Source organism: Aptenodytes patagonicus, chromosome Z (assembly GCF_965638725.1).
Source record: "Aptenodytes patagonicus chromosome Z, bAptPat1.pri.cur, whole genome shotgun sequence".
NCBI lineage: Eukaryota > Metazoa > Chordata > Aves > Sphenisciformes > Spheniscidae > Aptenodytes > Aptenodytes patagonicus.
Window position 1 is genome coordinate 27220885 of NC_134982.1, and position 21778 is coordinate 27242662.

General features: G+C 40.2%; 1 protein-coding gene across 5 annotated transcripts in view; it reads left to right on the forward strand.

Annotated features, from left to right (window-relative positions):
• The window catches only part of AP3B1 (adaptor related protein complex 3 subunit beta 1), a 169445-nt gene that overhangs the window by 30492 nt on the left and 117175 nt on the right, over positions 1 to 21778 (forward strand). For 4 of the 5 annotated variants that reach the window (XM_076363228.1, XM_076363227.1, XM_076363230.1 and 1 more), the window contains exons 6-7: positions 10486 to 10552; positions 19708 to 19887. In XM_076363228.1, coding sequence (XP_076219343.1) covers positions 10486 to 10552; positions 19708 to 19887 — 247 coding nt within the window. The remainder of the gene's footprint in view (positions 1 to 10485; positions 10553 to 19707; positions 19888 to 21778) is intronic. The other variant, XM_076363229.1, reaches the window with a different exon arrangement.

Genomic DNA, 21778 nt, shown 5'->3' on the forward strand with positions numbered 1-21778 from the left:
CACCTTCTCCTTCAGTAGTTTCTACAACTCGTTGCATAGGACTCCATACAGCAGCCTTCCACCTCCGATGCTTTCCCACAAGACGACAGGACCCATCAGTGAACAGGGCATATTGCTTCTCATTTTCTAGTAGTTCATTATACAGTGGGGCCTCCTCAGCATGCGTTACCTCCTCCTCTGGCGATATTCCAAAATCTTTGCCCTCGGGCCAGTCCATGATCACTTCCAGGATTCCTGGGCGACTGGAGTTTCCTATTTGAGCCCGTTGTGTGATCAGTGCGACCCACTTACTCCACGTAGCATCAGTTGCATGATGTGTACAGGGGACCCTCCCTCTGAACATCCAGCCCAGCGCTGGCAGTCGGGGTGCCAGGAGGAGCTGTGCTTCAGTGCCGATCGCTTTCGAAGCAGCTCGAACCCCTTCACAGGCTGCCAATATCTCTTTTTCAGTTGGAGTACAGCGGGCCTCAGATCCTCTGTATCCCCGACTCCAAAACCCTAGGGGTCGACCTCGAGTCTCCCCTGGTGCTTTCTGCTAGAGGCTCCAGGCAGGGCCGTTCTCCCCGTCTGTGGTGTAGAGCACATTTTTTACATCTTGTCCTGCCCGGACTGGCCCCAGGGCTACTGCATGAACTATCTCCCGTTTAATTTGTTCAAAAGCTTGTCGTTGCTCAGGGCCCCATTTGAAATCGTTCTTCTTTCGGGTCACTTGATAGAGAGGGTTTACAATCAGACTGTAATTTGGAATATGCATTCTCCAAAAACCCACGACACCTAAGACAGCTTGTGTTTCCTTTTTGCTAGTTGGTGGGGACATGGCTGTTATTTTGTTGATCACATCCATTGGGATCTGACGACGTCCATCTTACCATTTTATTCCTAAAAACTGGATCTCCTGTGCAGGTCCCTTGACCTTACTTTGTTTTATGGCAAAACCGGCCTTCAGCAGGATTTGGACTATTTCATTCCCTTTTTCAAAAACTTCTCTTGCTGTGTTGCCCCACACGATGATGTCATCAACGCATTGCAGGTGATCTGGAGCTTCACCCTGTTCCAGTGCAGTCTGGATCAGTCCATGGCAAATGGTGGGGCTGTGTTTCCACCCCTGGGGCAGTCGGTTCCAGGTGTCCTGGACGCCCCTCCAAGTGAAAGCAAACTGTGGCCTGCACTCCGCTGCCAAAGGGATTGAGAAAAACGCATTAGCGATATCAGTTGTGGCATACCGCTTGGCTGCCTTTGACTCCAATTTGTACTGAAGTTCTAGCATGTCTGGCACAGCAGCACTCAGCAGTGGCGTGACTTCATTTAGGCCACGATAGTCTACTGTTAGTCTCCACTCTCCGTTAGACTTCCGCACTGGCCATATGGGACTGTTAAAGGGTGAGTGGGTCTTGCTGATCACTCCTTGGCTCTCCAGTCAACGAATCAGCTCATGAATGGGAATCAGGGAGTCTCGGTTGGTGCGATATTGCCGCTGGTGCACCGTGGTGGTAGCGATTGGCACCTGTTGATCTTTGACCTTCAGCAATCCCACAACAGAGGGGTCCTCCGAGAGACCAGGCAAGGTGGACAGCTGTTTAATTTCTTTCGTCTCCAAGGCAGCTATACCAAAAGCCCACCGGTACCCTTTTGGGTCCTTGAAATACCCTCTCCTGAGGTAGTCTATGCCAAGGATGCACGGAGCCTCTGGGCCAGTCACAACAGGATGCTTTTGCCACCCATTCCCAGTTAGACTTGCTTCAGCCTCCAATACAGTTAGCTGTTGGGATCCCCCCGTCACCCCAGAAATACAGATGGGTTCTGTCCCTATATATCTTGATGGCATTAGGGTATACTGTGCACCGGTGTCTGCTAGAGCCTTATACTCCTGTGGGTCTGATGTGCCAGGCCATTGAATCCACACAGTCCAGTAAACCCGGTTGTCCCTTTCCTCCCCCTGGCTGGAGGCAGGGCCCCTCTAATCCTCATCACAGTACTCATTTCTCATTTCTTGTACGTATGAGTCAGAAGTTTCTTCATTAAGATCAGGAGTAAGATCAGCCCTTCTACCCTGTCTGGGGAACTGCCCGCTGGAAACTGGAGCAGCAATTTTCCTGGAAGAACCTCTTTCTGTGATTGTTTTCCCTTGCAATTCGCGTACCCGTGCCCCTAGGGCTGCGGTAGGTTTTCCATCCCACTTCCTCATGTCCTCTCCGTGGTCACGCAGGTAAAACCACAGGGTGCCCCGTGGTGTGTATGCACTATAATGGCATCCTGGCCTGTATCAGAAATAGTGTGGCCAGCAGGAGTAGGGAAGTGATCGTGCCCCTGTACTCGGCCCTGGTGAGGCCGCACCTCGAATACTGTGTTCAGTTTTGGGCCCCTCACTACAAGAAGGACGTTGAGGTGCTGGAGTGTGTCCAGAGAAGGGCAACGAGGCTGGTGAAGGGTCTGGAGAGCAAGTCTTATGAGGAGGGGCTGAGGGAACTGGGGTTGTTTAGCCTGGAGAAAAGGAGGCTGAGGGGAGACCTCATCGCTCTCTACAACTCCCTGAAAGGAGGTTGTAGCGAGGTGGGTGTCGGTCTCTTCTCCCAAGTAACTAGTGATAGGACGAGAGGAAATGGCCTCAAGTTGCGCCAGGGGAGGTTTAGATTGGATGTAAGGAAAAATTTCTTTACTGAAAGAGTGGTGAAACATTGGAACAGGCTGCCCAGGGAAGTGGTGGAGTCCCCATCCCTGGAGGTATTTAAAAGACGTGTAGATGAGGCACTTAGGGACATGGTTTAGTGGGCATGGTGGTGTTGGGTTGACAGTTGGACTCGATGATCTTAGAGGTCTTTTCCAACCTCAATGATTCTATGATTCTATATCCCCTCTTGAGCAAAAGAATGCTGACTCCTAATAGCTGAGATACTGGTCCGTACAGGTGAGGAGTAGGACCTATCCTCTCTGAGTTGCTGGATCTCCCGGGACAGTTTCTCCACAGCTGAGACGAGGGAGAAAGAGAGACTTTCCTCGTATTGCTGGAGTTGACTAGCCAATTCATCCACCGTTTGTTCCTCTCCATCTTTCCAGGTCATCACTGCCAATGAATTGGCATGTGACGATGGTGAGCTCCTTACAAACTTCCACCACGTGGGTCGTGTGCACTTGACTTCGTCTGGATCTTTGGATAGTTGTTCATTGTTCAGGTCATCATAAATCACCTCCAGCACAGCTAATTCTCTCAGAAACTGGATACCCTTCTCCACGGTGATCCACTTGCTTGGGTGACATATGACATCTTCCTTAAAGGGATACCTTTCCTTCACGCCTGACAGGAGTCGCCTTCAAAGGCTGAGGACTCGTGTCCCTTTTCCAATCGCTTTGTCAATGCCCCCTTCCCTAGAAAGGGATCCCAGCTGCTTGGCTTCCCTACCCTCTAATTCCAGGTTACTGGCTCCGTTATCCCAGCATCGGAGCAGCCAGGTGACAATATGCTCACCTGGACGGCGGCTGAAATCTTTTCATATATCTCACAGCTCACTCAGGGATAGGAGTCGGGTGGTCACTGCCTCGTTTGAGTTCTTCCTCCCCAATCAGCGGCCGGCTCTCCTCCTCCCGTTCTTGTGATGGCCCTTCGCCAGGGTAGTCTGCCCCGTACACTTCTTCCTCCAGCCCCCTTTTAGAAGAAGCTTCTTCCTCCCTTACTAAACGAGCCGACTCCGCTTCCAAGATTTCTTCTTGTGTACAGGGGCGACTGATACCGGCACAGGCTGGTTCTTTGGTTCAGCCGCAGGGTCTGTCGCCGGGGTCGGAGTGGCTGCAGGGCCTGTTGCCGGAGTCTGAGTGGCCGCAGGGCGTGTTGTTTTACTGTCAGAGCCAGAGACCTTCTCTTCCCTTTGAGGGTACTGAATGGTGTTGAACAGGGCTCAGTAGGCATGGGCCAGGCCCCAGCACGTTGCAGTGATCTGCATCTCTCTGGAGTCACCAGGGTGACAGCATGCTTTGTCCAAATATTCTACTAACTTTTCAGGATTCTGCACTTGCTCAGGGGTGAAGTTCCAAAACACTGGGGGTGCCCATTGGCCTAGGTACTTGCCCATCTTGTCCCACACACCCTGCCACTCGTAACTATCCAGCCTTGGGGCAGATCTCTGGATGATATTCTTAAATTGCTTATTAACCTTAGACAAAACCAAAACAATATTCCAAAGAAGTACCAATAGAAGTATCTTAACTACCCAAGGATGTTCAAAATACTGAAAAGTTACTGTAATGAAGGAGGAAACATCCTAGAAGAAGGTAGTGACACTGCCATTCTATATTTCCTCCGTAAAGAAACTCTCAGAAAAGTCACTGTAATTGCTAGTTGTCTGCACGAAATGGTCTCCGTGGTACAGTAACGGCTTCATTGTGAAACTTACATACCACACTAATGTCAAGGTCAGTGTTCTAAAAACAAACCTCACAAGCGAGACATCACCAATCACTGCAGACTACAGCAAACTGCAAAAACCAACACCAATCTTTAACATGTACAGCAGGAAAAAGAGCACAATGCAGATTAGACAAATCAATATTGAGAACAGAGGAACCAACATGTGACCCACAACTATTAACAGATATAAGTTCCTTAATACACTCCGGTTAATCTGTTATTATCTCAAACCCTTCGAGCCCCACGTTGGGTGCCAAAAAGGACTGTCGTGGTTTAACCTCAGTCGGCAACTAAGCACCACGCAGCTGCTCGCTCACTCCCCTTCCACCCCCGGTGGGATGGGGGGGAGAATTGGAAAAACACAAGTGAGAAAAACTCGTGGGTTGAGATAAAAACAGTTTAATAATTGAAATAAAATGATGATAATAATAATATGATAATAATTAATAATGCACAAAGCAAGTGATGCACAGTACAATTGCTCACCACCTGCCGACCGATGCCCAGCCAGTCCCCGAGCAGCGGCCCCCCCCTGCCAGCTTTCCCCAGTTCATGTACTGAGCATGACGTCACATGGTATGGAATGTCCCTGTGGCCAGTTTGGCTGTGCCCCCTCCCAGCTTCTTGTGCACCTCCAGCCTTCTCAGTCGGTAGAGCATGGAAAACTAAAAAGTCCTTGGCTAGTGTAAGCGTTACCTAGCAACAACTAAAACATCGGTGCGTTATCAACTTTGTTCTCATCCTAAATCCAAAACACAGCACTGTACCAGCTACTAGGAAGGAAATTAACTCTGTCCCTGCCGAAACCAGGACAATCCCGAAGGCATTTGCTGTAGTTTGCAGTACAGGTGAATACTAAATTGTAGAAATCTTATCTATGCAAATCCAAATCTTCCTCTTCCCTCTTCAGAAATTCTTGTTGTGGAAGAGTTCTTATGAAGAGGTGGGTACTGGTTTACACAGGTGGAGGCAACAGAACCTGTACCTTTCCAAAACAAAGGCAGGCATTTATTCTACTACTTATTTCCCTTTTATTTCGCCAATGCCAAAAAGAGGAGGGTGTTAGGGGTTCCAGTTCAGGTAGCCTGAGGCTGCTGCAGTTCCATGCCTCCTCAGACCAACCAGTAGCGAGGCTGAGCATGTTTTCCTAATGGGCACCCACACACGCATGTACAGCACACTTGCATACAGCCAGCTATACAGATCAGCACAGACAGAAAACAGCACTCATGCAGGCAAAACCAGCACCAACAGCCTTATCCTGTTGCACTCTCTGGCTGATCAGGATGCAGGCCCGTTAGTGGACCTATATATGTACAATATGGATTCCCCAGTAATGATCCTAGGTGCTCAGTCTTTCCAGTAGCTGGCTTCGGATCCCCAGTCTTCCCAGTCGCTGGCACTGGCACATACAAGCGCACAGTGCTTGCAACCCCGCTGTACTTGCTGTTACAGACCCCCTCAGTCAGACACACACATGCCTCCACCCTTTCACTCAAACACTATGAATCCCAGAGTAGCTGGATTGAGACACTCAGACTATGCAGTAACTGGCCCTTATATCCCCTTGTCTCCAGTTGTCTCCCATTGTGTGGAGAGGAACAGGGGAGAGAAACAGAGAGACTGAGACACACATAATGGGTATCTCAGTCAACCTCCAGACCTTACAGTCTTCTCCAGTAGTTGGCCTGGATGCCCTGGTCCTTTTGGTAGCCAGAATCTCCAGTTGTCTCACTCAGAGACACACATATATGTCCAGCCCAGACCCATGGCTCCACTTTGATACCAGGCTTCCTAAGCCACCTAGTCTGGCTTGATGTTCTCTAGCAATCACACGCTGACATACATACTTGCTCTGGTTGCTGGTACTGCAGTTACAGGGGTCCCTATAACCTGTGGCCTGACTCCAGTTGCTGGAGCTTAGACCTCCATATCACACATACACACAGAATAGAGATTGCCTCACCCAGGAAAATAGTTAGAAATAGTTTAATGAGAAGACAGAACGGACTGCGGTCATCAGGTGCAGAGCATGGCCAGACAAGTGTGCTGAGCAGCAAAGTGTTTACATACAACTGTCTCCTTTTATGCACTTATTCCTCTATTTTCCTATGCTTGTTCCTCCAGAAATCATCTAGGTCCCTCCCTTTCCCTGCCTTTCATTTCTCCCGTAAATATCCCATAGTAAGTCTTGTACAATCCTAAAATGCTCTTTCTGGCATTGCATAGTAAGTCTCATAGCCCTGTAGCTAGTAACACCCCTAAGTCTGAAAGGTGCTCTGGAGAGCCTCTCTAAGTCATGATAGGTTCATTTCAGGACCATAAAGCTGATGGCTTTTCTGTGGCAGCCCTATGAAGAACCTGGGCAGGGGCTCCTTCCTTCTGGTGATTTTTTTTTTTTTTATTATGAGCTAAGTGCTCTCATGTGATGGCCCTGGGAGTAGCTCGGTCAGGATGTTATTGGAGTTTCTCCCACCTCTGTACTCCTTTGTGTGCAAACAAGCCTTTTATCATATAACCTAACAAGAGAGACTGGATTTTAAGTCCCTTCCTGCTATTTGAGAGGTTTATTTTTTGTTAGCATCTGGTTCCAGCACACAAAAGATTTTTTGGCCTGAATTATTCTCCATACACAGAGTGTCCTCTGATTTCCTGATAGTATCAAAACTGTTTGGAGGAGTTTGGCAGTAATGGTCTGTTAGTGCCAGCAAGGCACAGCAGTATCTGGACAGCAGGCTATTCCATGTAATTTTAACTTAAATTGGTGCTTCCGTTTCTTCTCTTCATGACAGGCAAAGTTTATTTTACTAGTTCAGATTACAGAGCTTATTGGTGATTGGTGCAGAACTGGAAGATGCTGAAATCTAACTTGATTACTAAAAGACCTTTTATCCATAGAATTATAGAATCATTAACGGTGGAAAAGACCTCTAAGATCATCGAGTCCAACCGTCAACCCAACACCACCATGCCCACTGAACCATGTCCCTAAGCACCTCATCTACACGTCTTTTAAATATTTCCAGGGATGGTGACTCCACCACTTCCCTGGGCAGCCTGTTCCAATGTTTAACCACTCTTTCAGTAAAGAAATTTTTCCTCACGTCCATCTTTCATCCAATCTCCAGATATGATTGCATCTTCAAATATAGCTTTTATTTTTTTTCTTATCTCTGGTTCTTACAGTATCCTATGCTTTTATGATGTCAGTGGTAAGATTTTGAAATCATCCTTGCAAATACCATAAAAAGGTATTTTTTTATGGTAAAAAATACAGCGGCACTATCTGGAGAAACTGGCCTCACTCCCTTCTAGTTTCCATGAATTCCTGACTGGTAGTAAAATGGATGTCTAGCTCCCGTAGCAAAGGAAAACTAAGGAAACTAACGTTCTATAAAGGTTTCCTTAATGGTTTAGAGGGCCTGTACATCCTTCACAAGTTTTCACTTCATGCAAACATCCTAGGCATCACAATGCAAGTTTTCAAACTGCTGTAGCTGCAAATTCCACCTTACCTGGACTAGAATAAGCTTCATGGTTACTTGTCAGTGGAGTTGTAACTAACAGTTGTGTCCTTGGTAGTAGGATTTGGGAACTGCTTATAGAAAGCATGTGAACTTTTATTGTCACATTGTCCAAATTTACTTGTACAAATGCCATATCTGATAGCACTGGTTCACCACAGGACCAAGGGAGAGAGTGTAGTTTTCTGAAGAAGCAGCAGTTGAAGAAGCAGCAGTACTGGGAACTGGTGAAGAGGCTATCAAATTAACCTGTCCACAGGCAGGCCCAGTTGGCTTGCCTGCAAATAGAGTCTTTAACAGGCAGTCTCAGCAGATGTTTCAATAAAGATCATGACTGGTAGCTCCACAATTCAGCGATACAGATCATATACTGGTGGCACGGCTGTCTTTTGGCCTATTTCTAATGAGCAAGTAATTTCAGAAGACTCGCCCTGAAGTTGGTCAAAATCAGAATTCTGGAGGGGATGGATTTTTGATGTGAAGATCAGTCAACAGTTTACATACTCTCCTACATCTAATTACTCCATCTTCTGTGAGCATTTGAGTAAGAAGTAGTAATGTTTTTTTCTAATAGTGTCTGTATGCTCCATTTACTTTTTGGTTTCTATGACTTCTCTACCTGTCTGATAGTCCTGTAGTTCAGTTAGTGTTCCAGTCAGACTTCTGGATGCAGGTTCGATACTCCAGTCTTCCTTGCGTTTAGTGTCATGGTGTTTGGATGGATGTCTGATCTAGAAGAGCTTGTTCGTTAGTGGTTCAATCAATCCTAACAGCAGGAAGCTTACATATAAAACAAAAGATTTCAGGCATAGTGTGAACAGCAACATTTGTACCCAATGCAGTCAACATTGCCAGGCACATGGGAGTAATTTTGTCGTTGAAAATGTCAGACCTCTTGCTTATTTCACTTAGAATGCATTTCAAAGCTATTAGTATTTTCTGTCTATCAATAGAAAACTCTACTGTGTACTTGCATCTACTTGCAGCGAGATTTGGAAAAGGACTTTTTAAAAGTCCCATCACTAGTATTAATTGATTCCATACTATTACTAGTAGATACCATAATGGGAGCAGATCACTCTGAGCTCTTTAGCCTGTTCTTTTATTTTGTCTTCAAGAATGCTGCCTTCCTTATCTAAAACATCAGGAAAGAGGAGGGGGAGGAATGTGAATTCAGTTATCAGAGCCCTTACTGAAGATTTTCTTGATCACATAACAAAATCGGTATTTTTCAAAGTTTCTTAGTAGTAAGTGCTCCCTTCGCTCTTTAAATTTTATACCAATTCTGAAAATTTGAAATAAGGCCTATTAGAAAGACTTTTTTGGCTTTTCCTCTGAAGGTTTTGGTCCTTGGCAGAAGATCCAGTAAACCTTTTTTGACAAAAATAGAAGTTGGAACAAAAGGTGATTGTAAAAGTACTTATGGAACAATGTGCTGTTGCATTGCTTATGCTGATGGTGGCTTCTAACAAAGTTTTGTCATCCATTTAGCATGTTCTAGTATTGCTAGGTATTAGAGCCTTAGTGAAGAAGCATGCAGCTAGATACTCACTTTGTGAATCTGTAGCTGGAAAGGATACACTGTGCATTAGGGCAGTTCATCACTCAGCATTAAAACTGAAGTGTACAGTAACAACCAAATACTTCCTTACTTATCTGTAATTGTATCCATGCTGAACTTACTTTTCAAAGGCATAGAACTACACATCTGTATGGCTCTTTATACCTACTTTCTCCTTGTATTTTCTTCTGCCTTGGCTTTGAATTCTTCCATGCTCTATAGATCTATGATGAAGAAGCAGCTGGAATGAAAAGTTGGTCCTTACCTACCTAAGAAGCAAGTTTGGCAATAGTGGATGTTTCTGGCGATTTTTTCTCTGCTCTTTGAAATTGAAAAGGATGGTATAAAGAATGTTGTTTGCAACTTTTGTTTTTCCTCTGTTTTTACTATTTATATAGGACTTAAAGCAGTCTATTTTTCATCAGCTTGCACACCAACTTTGTATAGGTACACTTGAATACAATGTCCAAATTTTTGAGTTCCAATACTTCTGACTAAAATTAGTGGTTAACGAAGTATCTTACTTGAAGTGTTATATTGATAATTAGATAATAAAGGTATGATTCTGCTTTGTCCTGATGTTCATTCACTGCTGAATTAATTCATGCTGAAATTCCCTTCTGCAAAAGCAGTGAGGTCCTTGTGACTTAACATCTGAAGCTCGGTCAAGTTCTCCCTAATGGGTTTGCCTGTCTTAACGTTTCTTAAATCCTGAAAATTTTATGGGTTTAAGTATTAAGATTCTTATAGAACACATGTAAGTGGTATAACATAAAGGTAATCTTTATAATTTAATTTTATACTCTTTCAATTCAGTTCTATATTCCATTTCAGTCAAGTTCTTTTACAATCAGTTCTTTGGAATACTTGATCTTTCTGGGAGTGGTTTATTCAATGCTTTTGGTTCCCAGTTTGTGTCTAAAGGTCAACAAACCTATCCTCTTTAACTTTCGGGTATGTCTGACTAAATGAGTGAAAAGAATTTTTATTTTCCCTTCTAGTCTTGATCCAGAGCAAAAGGAAATGTTAATTGAAGTGATAGAAAAGCTTTTGAAGGATAGAAGTACGGTAAGAAACAGTATGCTATTACATATTAATATATTTTTAAAGAGTTTACTCTGAGGCTGTCGTTCAGCAGTACATAATACATTTCCTAACCCTTGATGATGTGGTTTTATTTGTTTTTTATATATTTTAGATAGAAGTATCATTGTGTATTTATGGATTATACTATGACTGTAACAGTGACCATCTCCTTTAATAAGACTGGTAATTTTACTTGCATCATGGTATTCTTAATCTGGTTTTGTTAGCATGTTTTTTATGTATGCTTCTTTAAACTTAATTTTGAAAATGAAAGTTATATAATGATACAAATCAGTGTACAAGTGTCTATGTATAAACAGTTTTTCATTGGGAAATTAGCAAGGTCATTTCAATTTGTTTGTGATACTGTAAGAATAAATTACTTCTGTATGATGCACAGTATGCCTGTTGACATCAGTCTGCCTTGTAGTGTGTACAACTGTTAAACAATGATACTTGCTGTGCATTTGTTTGTTCTTGCAAATATCCCCACTTCCAATCTGGTAAGTAAAATGGATGTTGTAGGACAATTTCTGTAAATTTAACACTCCTGTTGTTATATTTTGCCTGCCCTATATAGGTACAGGTTTTCTGTATGAACTCCTGGATGTCTCACAATGGTCTCACACTATATTTTTCTTCCTGTACCCTACAAATAAGTTTCCGAAGTCTAAGCCAGAAAGGTAATTGAGCAAGGAGTCATAGACAGACTTCAAATAGGAAACAGAGCTGTAAATTAAAACATTCTCTTGTTGTTCTTGTTCAGATTACTAATTTAGTGAATGTAATCCTTTTTGAGTAAATGAAAGTATTACTAGGTACCAGACAGCGTGTTGCTTCATCTCCTGTTTGCCAAGTGTTTTTGTAACACACAGGAATATATTGTCTGTTTGTTCTAGCACAGTCCAGGTGTTCAGGACATAAATGGTGCTGTTCTCTAAAAGACATCTTGCAACTTCCACTGAAGGATTACTGAAGGAGAGCGTGAGAGCTTAATGGCTCAGCAGACAGTAAATCAGTTAGTTCTCCTGACTGCATCTCTATGCTTGACCTGTACTCATTTGTCAGAGGCCTTCGTGCTTCTGTGGAGTTGCCCCCCCTGTGGTTCTTTGTGTATTTTCTTTTCGTGGTTCATGCTCTTGGTGTGCATGCAATCTGTGAATGTAAGATTAGATTCTTTATACCTGTGGGGGCATAGAGGGCTGAGAAGCCATCTTTGTTTCTTTTTATTGCTCATGGCAGGAAGATAAAATCCCTGAGCTTCCACTCTTGTTTCCTAGTCCTTATTGCTTATGGTAAATGGCAAGTTATCCAACAACTGGTCATTTACACATTAACTTTAACAAAATGTCAGAGGAAAAAAGTATAGAGTAGGTTTGGATCTTCTTTTTCCCCAGCACGCTGATCCTGGAACTTGGAGTTACTTATAAGGGGATTAATGCTCATTGCTTAGTATGTGCCACAGTTCTGGTGCCTCTGTGACACTGAATAATAGACACTGTGTTTATGAAGATACCAGCTGAAGCAACAGTCAAAGTTATGCTATTCTGTCAGCACATTCAAGAAGCTAAGAAAGATGGTCTACAATTGGGTCTTCTGGACCTCTTTGGAAACATAATATGGTTAACTGCTGCAACTCTGTCCTCCCTCTGATTCCTCTCGGTCTGTTCCCTAGCAAGACCTGATTCCAGCCTGGGCTGAGACATCTCAGCTTCAGAAGTTTTTACCTTTTCAGGAAGTGATATGAAGAATTACTATTCCAGAAAGGAACCCTGTAAATCTCTCTTCAGGAATCTCTGAATCAAAACCAACTATTAATATGTGCTCTTTCATCCCAGACTCCACAGCTTGTTGTGATCTAAAGTGGATTGGTCTCTAATCCTCGATAGCTTTGGCAAGACCAGTCTAACACGGAAAATATTCACCTTAAGTAGTTACCTTTTGTCATGTTTCACTGAATGTTCCCAGAAAGCCTCCACATTTACTAACAGAAGGTGCGTAGTGCACAACTGTTTTATTAGCAGGTAACTCCAATCTAAATGAGCTTATTCTTTGCCTCTAATTGGAGAACACAACAATTTGCTTACAGAGGAGGAAACAGTGTGCCACTTGTAGCTACTTTTAGCTTTTAAAATTGGAGGAGATGTAGCTGCTTATGGGTGGTGGTCCTTATGTACAGGTGTGTACATATGTAGCCTATATAGCCTTAGGTTGGCTACTTTTTAAGTCTTATTTAAGCTCCTCTTGGGAAATTTGTATTAATTTGAACGACCTTTTTGTATTATCTAAGGGAAGCTGAATTTCATACACAGTGTTAAAGAAAAGGCTCCTTCTACATACATAAAGACAAAAGCTTTTAGAAAATACTTTGCAGTCTTTGTGAAGAAAGTTAAGTTGGGTTTGTTGCCACAGGAATTCTAGAAATGGGTCCGAGCTGTAGAACAACAGCATTTTGTCATAGCCTATGAAGCGCATGTGTTTGATTAGCGGTATTTCTCAGGTTTTTGCAGCTTCTGTTGCCTGTTTGACAGTCATTTGAAATTCGTAGGGTGACAACGTGGAACTCAGACCAGAAGTGTTTACTTGACACTAATCTTTGGATTCCTTCAATTTAAATGCACAGAAGCTGTTTCCTTAGGTCAACATTAGTTGTCATCCCCTGGTAGTTTTAATCTAATGTCAACAGATCAGTTTGTTGGGAAAGTGATGGTGTTTTCATTAAATAGTGTCTTTACCAGAGTGGGAGAATCTTAGTGACTTTGGGAATTGTTGGACATCAGTGGTTCACCGTTTTTACCCTTGATGGAAATGTCAGGTTACTTGTGGCATTTCTGTGTACTTAAGGGCTCATAATCCTTGGACAAGCCATAATGCATTGTATATAATAACTGGATGCGGGAAAATCCACCATGTGATTTTTTTTGTTTGTTTTTTTTGTTCTTATTTCATTTGTTTTAGACATGTTTGGAGGGAGAGTGTAATTATTAACATTAACGATGTACGTAACAGTTGAATGTTGTTCAAGTGATATTTGAGACTTCGCTTTAATAAAAAGTAAATTGTTACTCATAATTAATTTATTTTCTATAACCATTTGACCTCAAGTGGGGTTTTTGAAATTTACTGACATCATCTCTACATTAAAGAGATAGAATAGCTACTAAACATAGATGCCTCTAAATTTATGTAAACCAGAATTTTTTGTTCAGAGAGAACATGCTATTGGGGATTATTAATGCAGTTTATGTTGCACAGAAAAGGCACAATGTATTTAAATTAGTCAGAGTCATTTTACATTTGAAATAGCAAGAAACTGTCTGTATGGGAATTCTACTACAGTAAAATTAAGCCATTTTGTCAGACTGTATAAAATGTGTTCATTTTTTAGGTCTCAATCAGTAGTAAATTTTAATATAAGCTGAGGTAAGTAAAACTTAAAATAAGCTGAGATTTAACCTTAACCCAGCACTTCATTAAAATTTCTGGTGAGATAAATGAAAGATCGCTCTACTCCTTAAGTGACTTAACACGAAGATTCAATTAAAAGCTGAGCTCTCAGTTAATCTAAGATGCAAAATTATCAAGTGCAAACCATCGTTAAGATACCCTCAAGGGTAGCTGACTGGGAATTAGAGTGTATCAACAAAGCTGTGATTTTGTGCCAGTGTATTTAATTTTTAAACAGATAAGATGTTTACAAGTATTGTTATTATAGAGACTTAAACTCCTAGTTATGTTTTTACCCTTGCTTTACAGGAAAAAGTACCTCAGACTTTGATAAGCAGGTACAAAAGCATGAACACCTGCTCCTTTTATTTTTCTAGTAATTCTAGATAATTGAGCAGCTGACATGATTTTATGTAGAAAAGAAGATAAGAGCATGTGTGCGTATTATGCTAAAATGATTTTCTCAGAAAGTAATATAGCTAGTCACGTAGTCATGTGTGAAGGTATAATTGGGTATTTTAGAGGAAACTAGTTCCCTTTTTCTTTTTGGTTGATTCTGTATCACTTCACTCATTCTTTTTTTTTTTTTCCCCATTCACTTAACAAGCCTGATGATCTAGCTTTTGAGGCATAGGGTTTAAGGCAGGTTTTGTTGCTTAAGTTGCTTTTGGCGTACTGTGAAGGACTGTAGAATTGCATTGTGTTTGTAGCCTGTGTATTTCATAACTCTGTGTAAACAACAATAAAAATCAAGTTCATTAATGATACCTGAGTTACAGCAGTTAAAAAAAAAAAAATCCATGTTGATACTGAAAAGGAATCATGTCTGTGGTCCAAACCTGTAAAGCAAAAAGAACTTTTGACTTGCATGCCTCAGTCCAAACTAAAGTGTCCCAAAGTGTATCTAAAGCTGCATCTAAAAAGAAAAGGCAGAATGTAGACCTGTAGCTGGGATGTAGTTGTATGGATGCTGGGCATATTAAAAATGTCCAAATTTATTGCAGGTTTCCATATTTAACTTTGATCTGATTTTATTTTGTTTGGGCAGATACCTCTGTTTATAATGGTTTGGAAGGTTTATGATGTTTGTGTGGAAATATAAATGCACGTGCTGCATGATAAAATGAATATTTTTCAGCCCCATCCAGAGAACTGGGTTAGTATGCGGCCACATATTTTGTGCTATGTCATAGCTGTTGCTATTATAGCTCCTGTTCTGGGACCAGGTAGTATACAGAGTGCAGCACTGCTTTTGAACTCTTCTAAGACAGAAGAATGTTAGTGAGAAATTTCAAAACATGTTGGCCAGACTTGCAGGTGCTCATTGATTCCCAAGTATGTACTCCTGATGTTGTGTCCCCAGAAACCTCTGTTGTGAAGTAATATGGGAAGGGATAGAGCAAGTTTTGGGGGAAGACTCACAGTAAATTAGCTTATTGCATGGAATCTGTTTATTGCTAATTAAGATTTACGCTCTTTTCTAAAGGCTAAATTTTCCTTTAGCCTCTGCTTAAATAATATTTTTTTTCTTTAATAAGAGTGTTTTAATCACGTTTAAACTACTGCTAATATTTAAACAAATTTATTATTCTGTTCTGGTGTGATAATTTACTCCTAAGTCTACAGATGCAACTTAGTATGAATTCTATTTTGGGGGTGAAAAGACTTTATACAAACGTGTGAGTATTGAGATTTCTTTCGCAGACTGCATGGTTACTAGATGAAGCGCAGATTCTTGCAAAGTGAGACCCTTTAGATTAAAAAAATGATCCTAGGAATTGGTGATGGCTTTGCAATGAAGATCTTGATCTTTTAAACTAAAGCAGTGTATTTGGGGATAATGGGGAAAGAAAGCTGGGCTCTCTACCTTTCAACAGTAGGCTTCTGTTAATAAGTTAATATTTTAGTTTAGAACTCAAATGTGTGGATAAGACAATGTTTTCTTAACTTATTGATTTAATGTTGGTAAAAGCTTCACTTTTGTGGAAAAAAATTACGGAGTTTGTGCAGATGTTTTATTGTGATAGATCTATTATCCAGCTATTAGAAGATAAATGACTGATCTTTTCCAGTTTCCTTACCTCCAGAAAATTGAAATAAGAAGGGGAATATCATTTGGGCTATATGATTAGGGCAGGTGGGGTGGCCATTAATTAAAGAGAGCGGAATCTTGGCAGCATAGGCCAACTTGTACTGTATTATCAATCAAACCTCGATGTACTTCTTGTGATGACCCAGCACTCTCAGGTTTTCGCAGCGTTAATTAGAATTCATGACAAAATAGATGCAAGGAAACGTTTTGTACCCTTCATAATTTTATAGAAAATTTATTGTTATTAGAGGAACCATTTGCTTAGTGTGATTTTTTTCATTACCAGCTTGTCAACTAGCATAGATAATCTGGAGAAAATATGAACTCCATAGATTGGGTGTCACTTTTGTTGATGGTTCATGTAGTTTACCTTGGAGCACAGCTAATGGCTGAAGTTCATAGCAACAGCACAGAAAAATGTGGCAACCCGTGGAAGACAAATGAACCATGTTTATTGCTTTAATATAAAAAATACATAAATGGAAAGCAGCATTTGAATTTGATGAGCTCATTGCTAGTTTTGTTGGAGTGATTTATATTTTCTCCTTATACAAAAAGCTACTATTGACACAGTGAGATGGAAATTAACTGACTGTTTTTTGGAAACTGATATTTTTTAGTTTTATTTTCTGATTGGATCATTTTGTTTTAATTCTAAATATTTTTATGGAATGCTGAACATTTAATAAACAAAGATTATTAGCTGTTCCTCTGAAGTTTAGATGTATAGTAGGATCATACTATAGGGGAAACTGTCAACTAGAAAATAATCTTTTATTAAGAAAGCATTAGGAAATTTTCTCAGATAAATCCTCTTGTTACCAGTGCATTTTCAATCTGTCTTACATTCTCACTTTTTCCCCCCCCCTTTCAAATGAAAAGCCTAATTTTGGAAAATGCAATAATGGGGAGAGGGGCATGATCTTAAATAGTGTCATGTATGACAATTCCTATGTTAACTTGTAAATCTAGGGACTTGCCACAGGAATAAAATGTTGTTCATCCAGTGCACCTCTTGCATTTCATAGTGCATGTTCAAATTTTTATTAATATCCTTTAAGCGTTTACAAGTGACAGCATTCTTATTGTAAACTTGAGTAGGTGACTGATGTGAATTGAAATAAGTAACTATTTAGAATTCCTGTATTTCAGTATGACTATTTTTTGTATCAAATTGGTGTGTTTTACTCACAGTAACTGAACTTTTAAAAAGCCAGCGCTGTTCATAGGATATGTGCTCAGTTTTAAAACATCTAAACTAGTGTTATGTGTATTATTTTATGTCAGCTTTCAAACTATATCATATCTAAATGAAAGAGAAATAAAGCAAAATGTGTGTGCGGTACTAGTAGCAGTAAAAGGCAAGGGTTTCCACTCTAGAACTACAGTTGGACACCAGCATCTGTGCTGACCTTCACCTATGAACCTCAAAGGGTATTTTTAAATATTAGGCTTCGACTATTCTTACAGTCATAAATCGATCTGTGTGTCAGTCTCTCTCTCTCTTCCCCCCTCCTTCCCTCCCTCCTCTTCTGCCCTTCTATGTCAAACCTCTCAAGAAACCCTATGCTGTCTTGTAGTGTGGAGTAGTAGAATACCCATAATAAAGTCTATGGGACAGTGACCTAAAAAAAAATCTCTGTGGTCTAAAAGTGTCATCCCTTTTTTCTAAAACTTCAGGTCCATCACACTGTCCTCTGCAAGCTGGCCTTAACTGTAGTTCAGAGTTTTGCATCCTGATAACATTGCTTTGCTGCAGGCGAGGTCTAACACACAACTCTTCCCACCCTTCCTCTCTTCCATCCTTAGCTTATCTGGCCTAATTGAATACCTACTCAGAACTGATAGTGGTTTGCCTGGAGTTAACCACTGTCTTCTGCTGAGCTTTGAACCCACACCTGAGCATCAACTTGCTGCAGTTTTTAATTACAGAATAGCTTACTGCAGCATGTTATTAAGAAGAAAGTTTAGTACAACAACATAAAAAAAAAGTGCTATTGTTTTTGTGATACAGCAAAAAAAAGCAAATTATTTTAGATGTAAAGTGTGTTTTATTTAGCTCTATCAAATAATCAAATTTTGCTCCCTGGAATGAGTTGTGTACTTGTTGGGACCAGCAGGTACCAGTATGTGGACGGGGCTGGAGACAATAAATGCAACTTCACGTTTATTCTTATTGGTAATTCATAAAATCCCCACAGAGCCTGAAACTTGCTTAGCATAATAGCAAGACTATATTCTGAGCTGTTTTCTTTCAATTGTAATGTTGGGCGCATACTAATAAACCAAATGTCAGCCAAATACAGGGAGAAAAATGTAACATATGAATATCATTGTATTTAATATTTCTCAAAAAGTACCATTTCAATAAACTGCACTTCTATTTAATTGCTTACTTTAAGTCATTGGGGAAATTTTAGAGGTTGAAATGCAGATCCCCAGTGCTCAGATAGAATATGACATTAATTTGCTGCCAGAAGGCTATACTGCATGCATGCTAACTGCATACATATCAGCTGCTTCATATAAAGTCTTATCATTTTAGTTATTTGACTTAACATGTACTCTGACACAAAACAAATCTTAATTAAAGCAATTAGAAGAGAAAGAACAGTAATTCCAGGCACACAGTGATATGTCCTTATAATGCATGGTCAGCTTTTGATGTTTTCCCACAGTTAAAGTAACCTGCTGCCACAATTTTAACAGGAATCCCAATATGTTTCCTTTCTTTATTTTTAAAAGAAAATACCCTATCAGAAGGTTTCAATAAGCCTTGAGGTGTTAGAATGTTGATAATCTATTTAATTTTCTCATGGAAACAAAGCTGGTTTTATATTCATAGTCAGTATGAGGATCTTTGTGTATATATAAAGATTTATTTCTTATGGAGGCAAAAAATTGTGTGAGGACATAGCAGGGCATAAATGATCCATTCCTGTAACTTTGGAACTGGTAGGGAATTGCTGAACAACATGCAGAAATTCTGCTTGTGTTCTTTGAGGAAAAGTATTAATATATCTCTGTATTGTATTGCTGATTTTTATGCCTTTTTTTGCAAAGTGTATTCATGAAACTCTAAATATAAAATTTCATATGACAGTTAGTTTGGCCATATCGAGAGAGAAGTTTGGATCCCAGTAGTGCTGGGAAACTTACCCCAGCTCCTCTTTAGTTTGATCACACCAGTGCTGATAAGAGGATCCCAATAGACCTTGTCAGGCATATCGCTGTATTATACTTCTTGTTGTTTCCTGTTATTTCTGAGTTAATTGCAAGTCCTCTAATAATTTATTTGGAAACTATAACTGTAAGAAAAAAAATTTATGCTTACATCGCACTGTGTCTTCAGGGCTGGGAGCTAAGATTTATGTGTGTAATAGAAACAGCAAATGTTTTCTCCGTTCCAATAAACTTACCCCAATTCTATTTTAAATAAGATACCATTTCTGTAGCTTAGGATTTTTTGTTGTTGTTTCTTTTCATTGAATAGAAACAATTTGAAATTGCTGAGAATTGCTAGTATTAATTCTGATTCTCACTTGTGGATGAACTGTGGAAGGAACACTGACCTTCTGGTTTATATTTTGTTTTCTAGCTGGTAGCTGGGAGCGTTGTGATGGCATTTGAAGAAGTGTGTCCAGATAGAATAGATCTGATTCACAAGAACTACCGAAAGCTCTGTAACTTGTTGGTTGACGTGGAAGAGTGGGGTCAAGTTGTTATAATCCACATGTTAACTCGATATGCACGTACACAGTTTGTAAGCCCATGGAAGGTAAGTTTGTGACTTTTAAAATTACTATTGTGTGCTTGCATTCTGAATTATTTCCATTGTTGGATATACTTAATCTTTTAAGATGCATTTTTATGCAGACTTTAATAAAAATAGAAATCAAATGCGTAAGTCTTAGCTCTCTAAGGCTTCACTAACACAAGGCATCCACCCTTCCTCAGAGCATGACAATTCTCCTTCCAGGCTATAACCTGTTCTGATTTACCCCGGGCACATCCCATGGGCAGCAGAGAGAGTCCTTTTTCTGTGGTTCTTTGAGCGACATGGCTCTTTGCTCTAGGAGATTTTATGTGAGTCAGAGCTAGAAAGGTTTGCCGTTCTGTCCTGAAACTGGGTAGAATCTACTTTCTTTGTGGATAAGAATACCCAGTATCACAGCATGGTGAACATTATGTTACTTGTCTAGGCTTTGTTAATGTGCTGAGGGACTGTGTGGACACTTGAGTATATGTTTTTGAAATGTGCAATGTAAAAAATGTTGAGGTATTTTCATTTATACTATGTAAATATGAGTATACTCTTACTTAAAATTTATAAAAAGAGATATTCAAGATACAAATCCTATCACTTCTAACAACAAAAAAGTAGACAGCTCAAGAAATAGATGCTACTAACATTGGTTTCAACAGGGATTTAACTCTGAATAACAGTTTAAATTAAAAGACAGAATACTTCTGGAAAGAACTGTATAAAATTGCTCCACAGCTCCGGTTGTTTGCATTTATTACAGGCATGGTGGTGTTACTACTGTTCAGTTTTACCATTTAATTTGAAACTAATTCATGTTTAAAGATGTACATATTCATTGATATGTACTGTTTTACAGCAGTAGTTGGCGATGGACTTTGTACGGTTGCATAAAAGGATGTTTGGGGTACCTACTTGTAATATAAGGTGATCCTTACAGGAAGTTTCATCATTTGATTTTGTTTTATTTCTCTGTATTTCTTTAGACTAAAGTAGTTCTGCTATAGCTCAGCTAATGTGTCTTAGCACTTCTGTTCAGGCATTATTTCAGTGCAGATTATTGTGGTTTGTAATTAGCATATTAACAATTTTTTAAAGGTTTCTTTTTTTAGCATTGGTATACAGAATGACACCAGCTATCATGGAGTTCTTTCAAACTCTGTCTTTTAATACCCTTTGCCTGGGAATCAGACTGAAATGCAGTGGCATTCTATGTTAATGTATGTATAATATGTGAAAATAATTATAAGGAGATGTATTTGGACAAACAGCTAATTTCAGTCTGATTTAGTTTACAGTTATATTCACTTCTTCTTAAATAAGCAGGGGTAATAATGATTAGAAAACTAGAAACATAGCAAAAATGTCTGAAGTAGAATCATATTTTTGCTCTACCAGTTGGGTTCTGGAACTCCCTCTTTCATTTCCGATGAAAATTAAATTGTTTGTAAGAACACATCTTTCCAGAAAATTGCTTAAAGTAAGGAAAGTATTTTTAGATAATGAGACACTTAAGTAATATGTTTTCCTAATGTCCTTGAGGCAGTGTTTATTACATGTTGCTTATTGAAATAAAGTAACTTGCATTCTTCTCTCTGACCGTTGGAAAGCATCAAAATTGGTAACTTGCTTTGCCTAAAGCTACAGTTTCACTATTGGTTTAAGCCAGTTTTAGTCTGTGATCGGACAAAGGAAGAGTAGAAGAGGGGGATGTGACCTCCTGTCTTGAACTGAGATGTTGGAGGTCTTGATGGGATTATGTTTCTTTTAAGACTTTAATGTACTTTTTTTCACTGAAACCGCATGGATGACAGTTGTTGCTGTGGCTTCTGCTCTAGGAATGTAAAAGGTTTGTGTAACAATACTGCCTGTGTCAACCTAAAATTGGTCATCAGTGGTGTAGTAT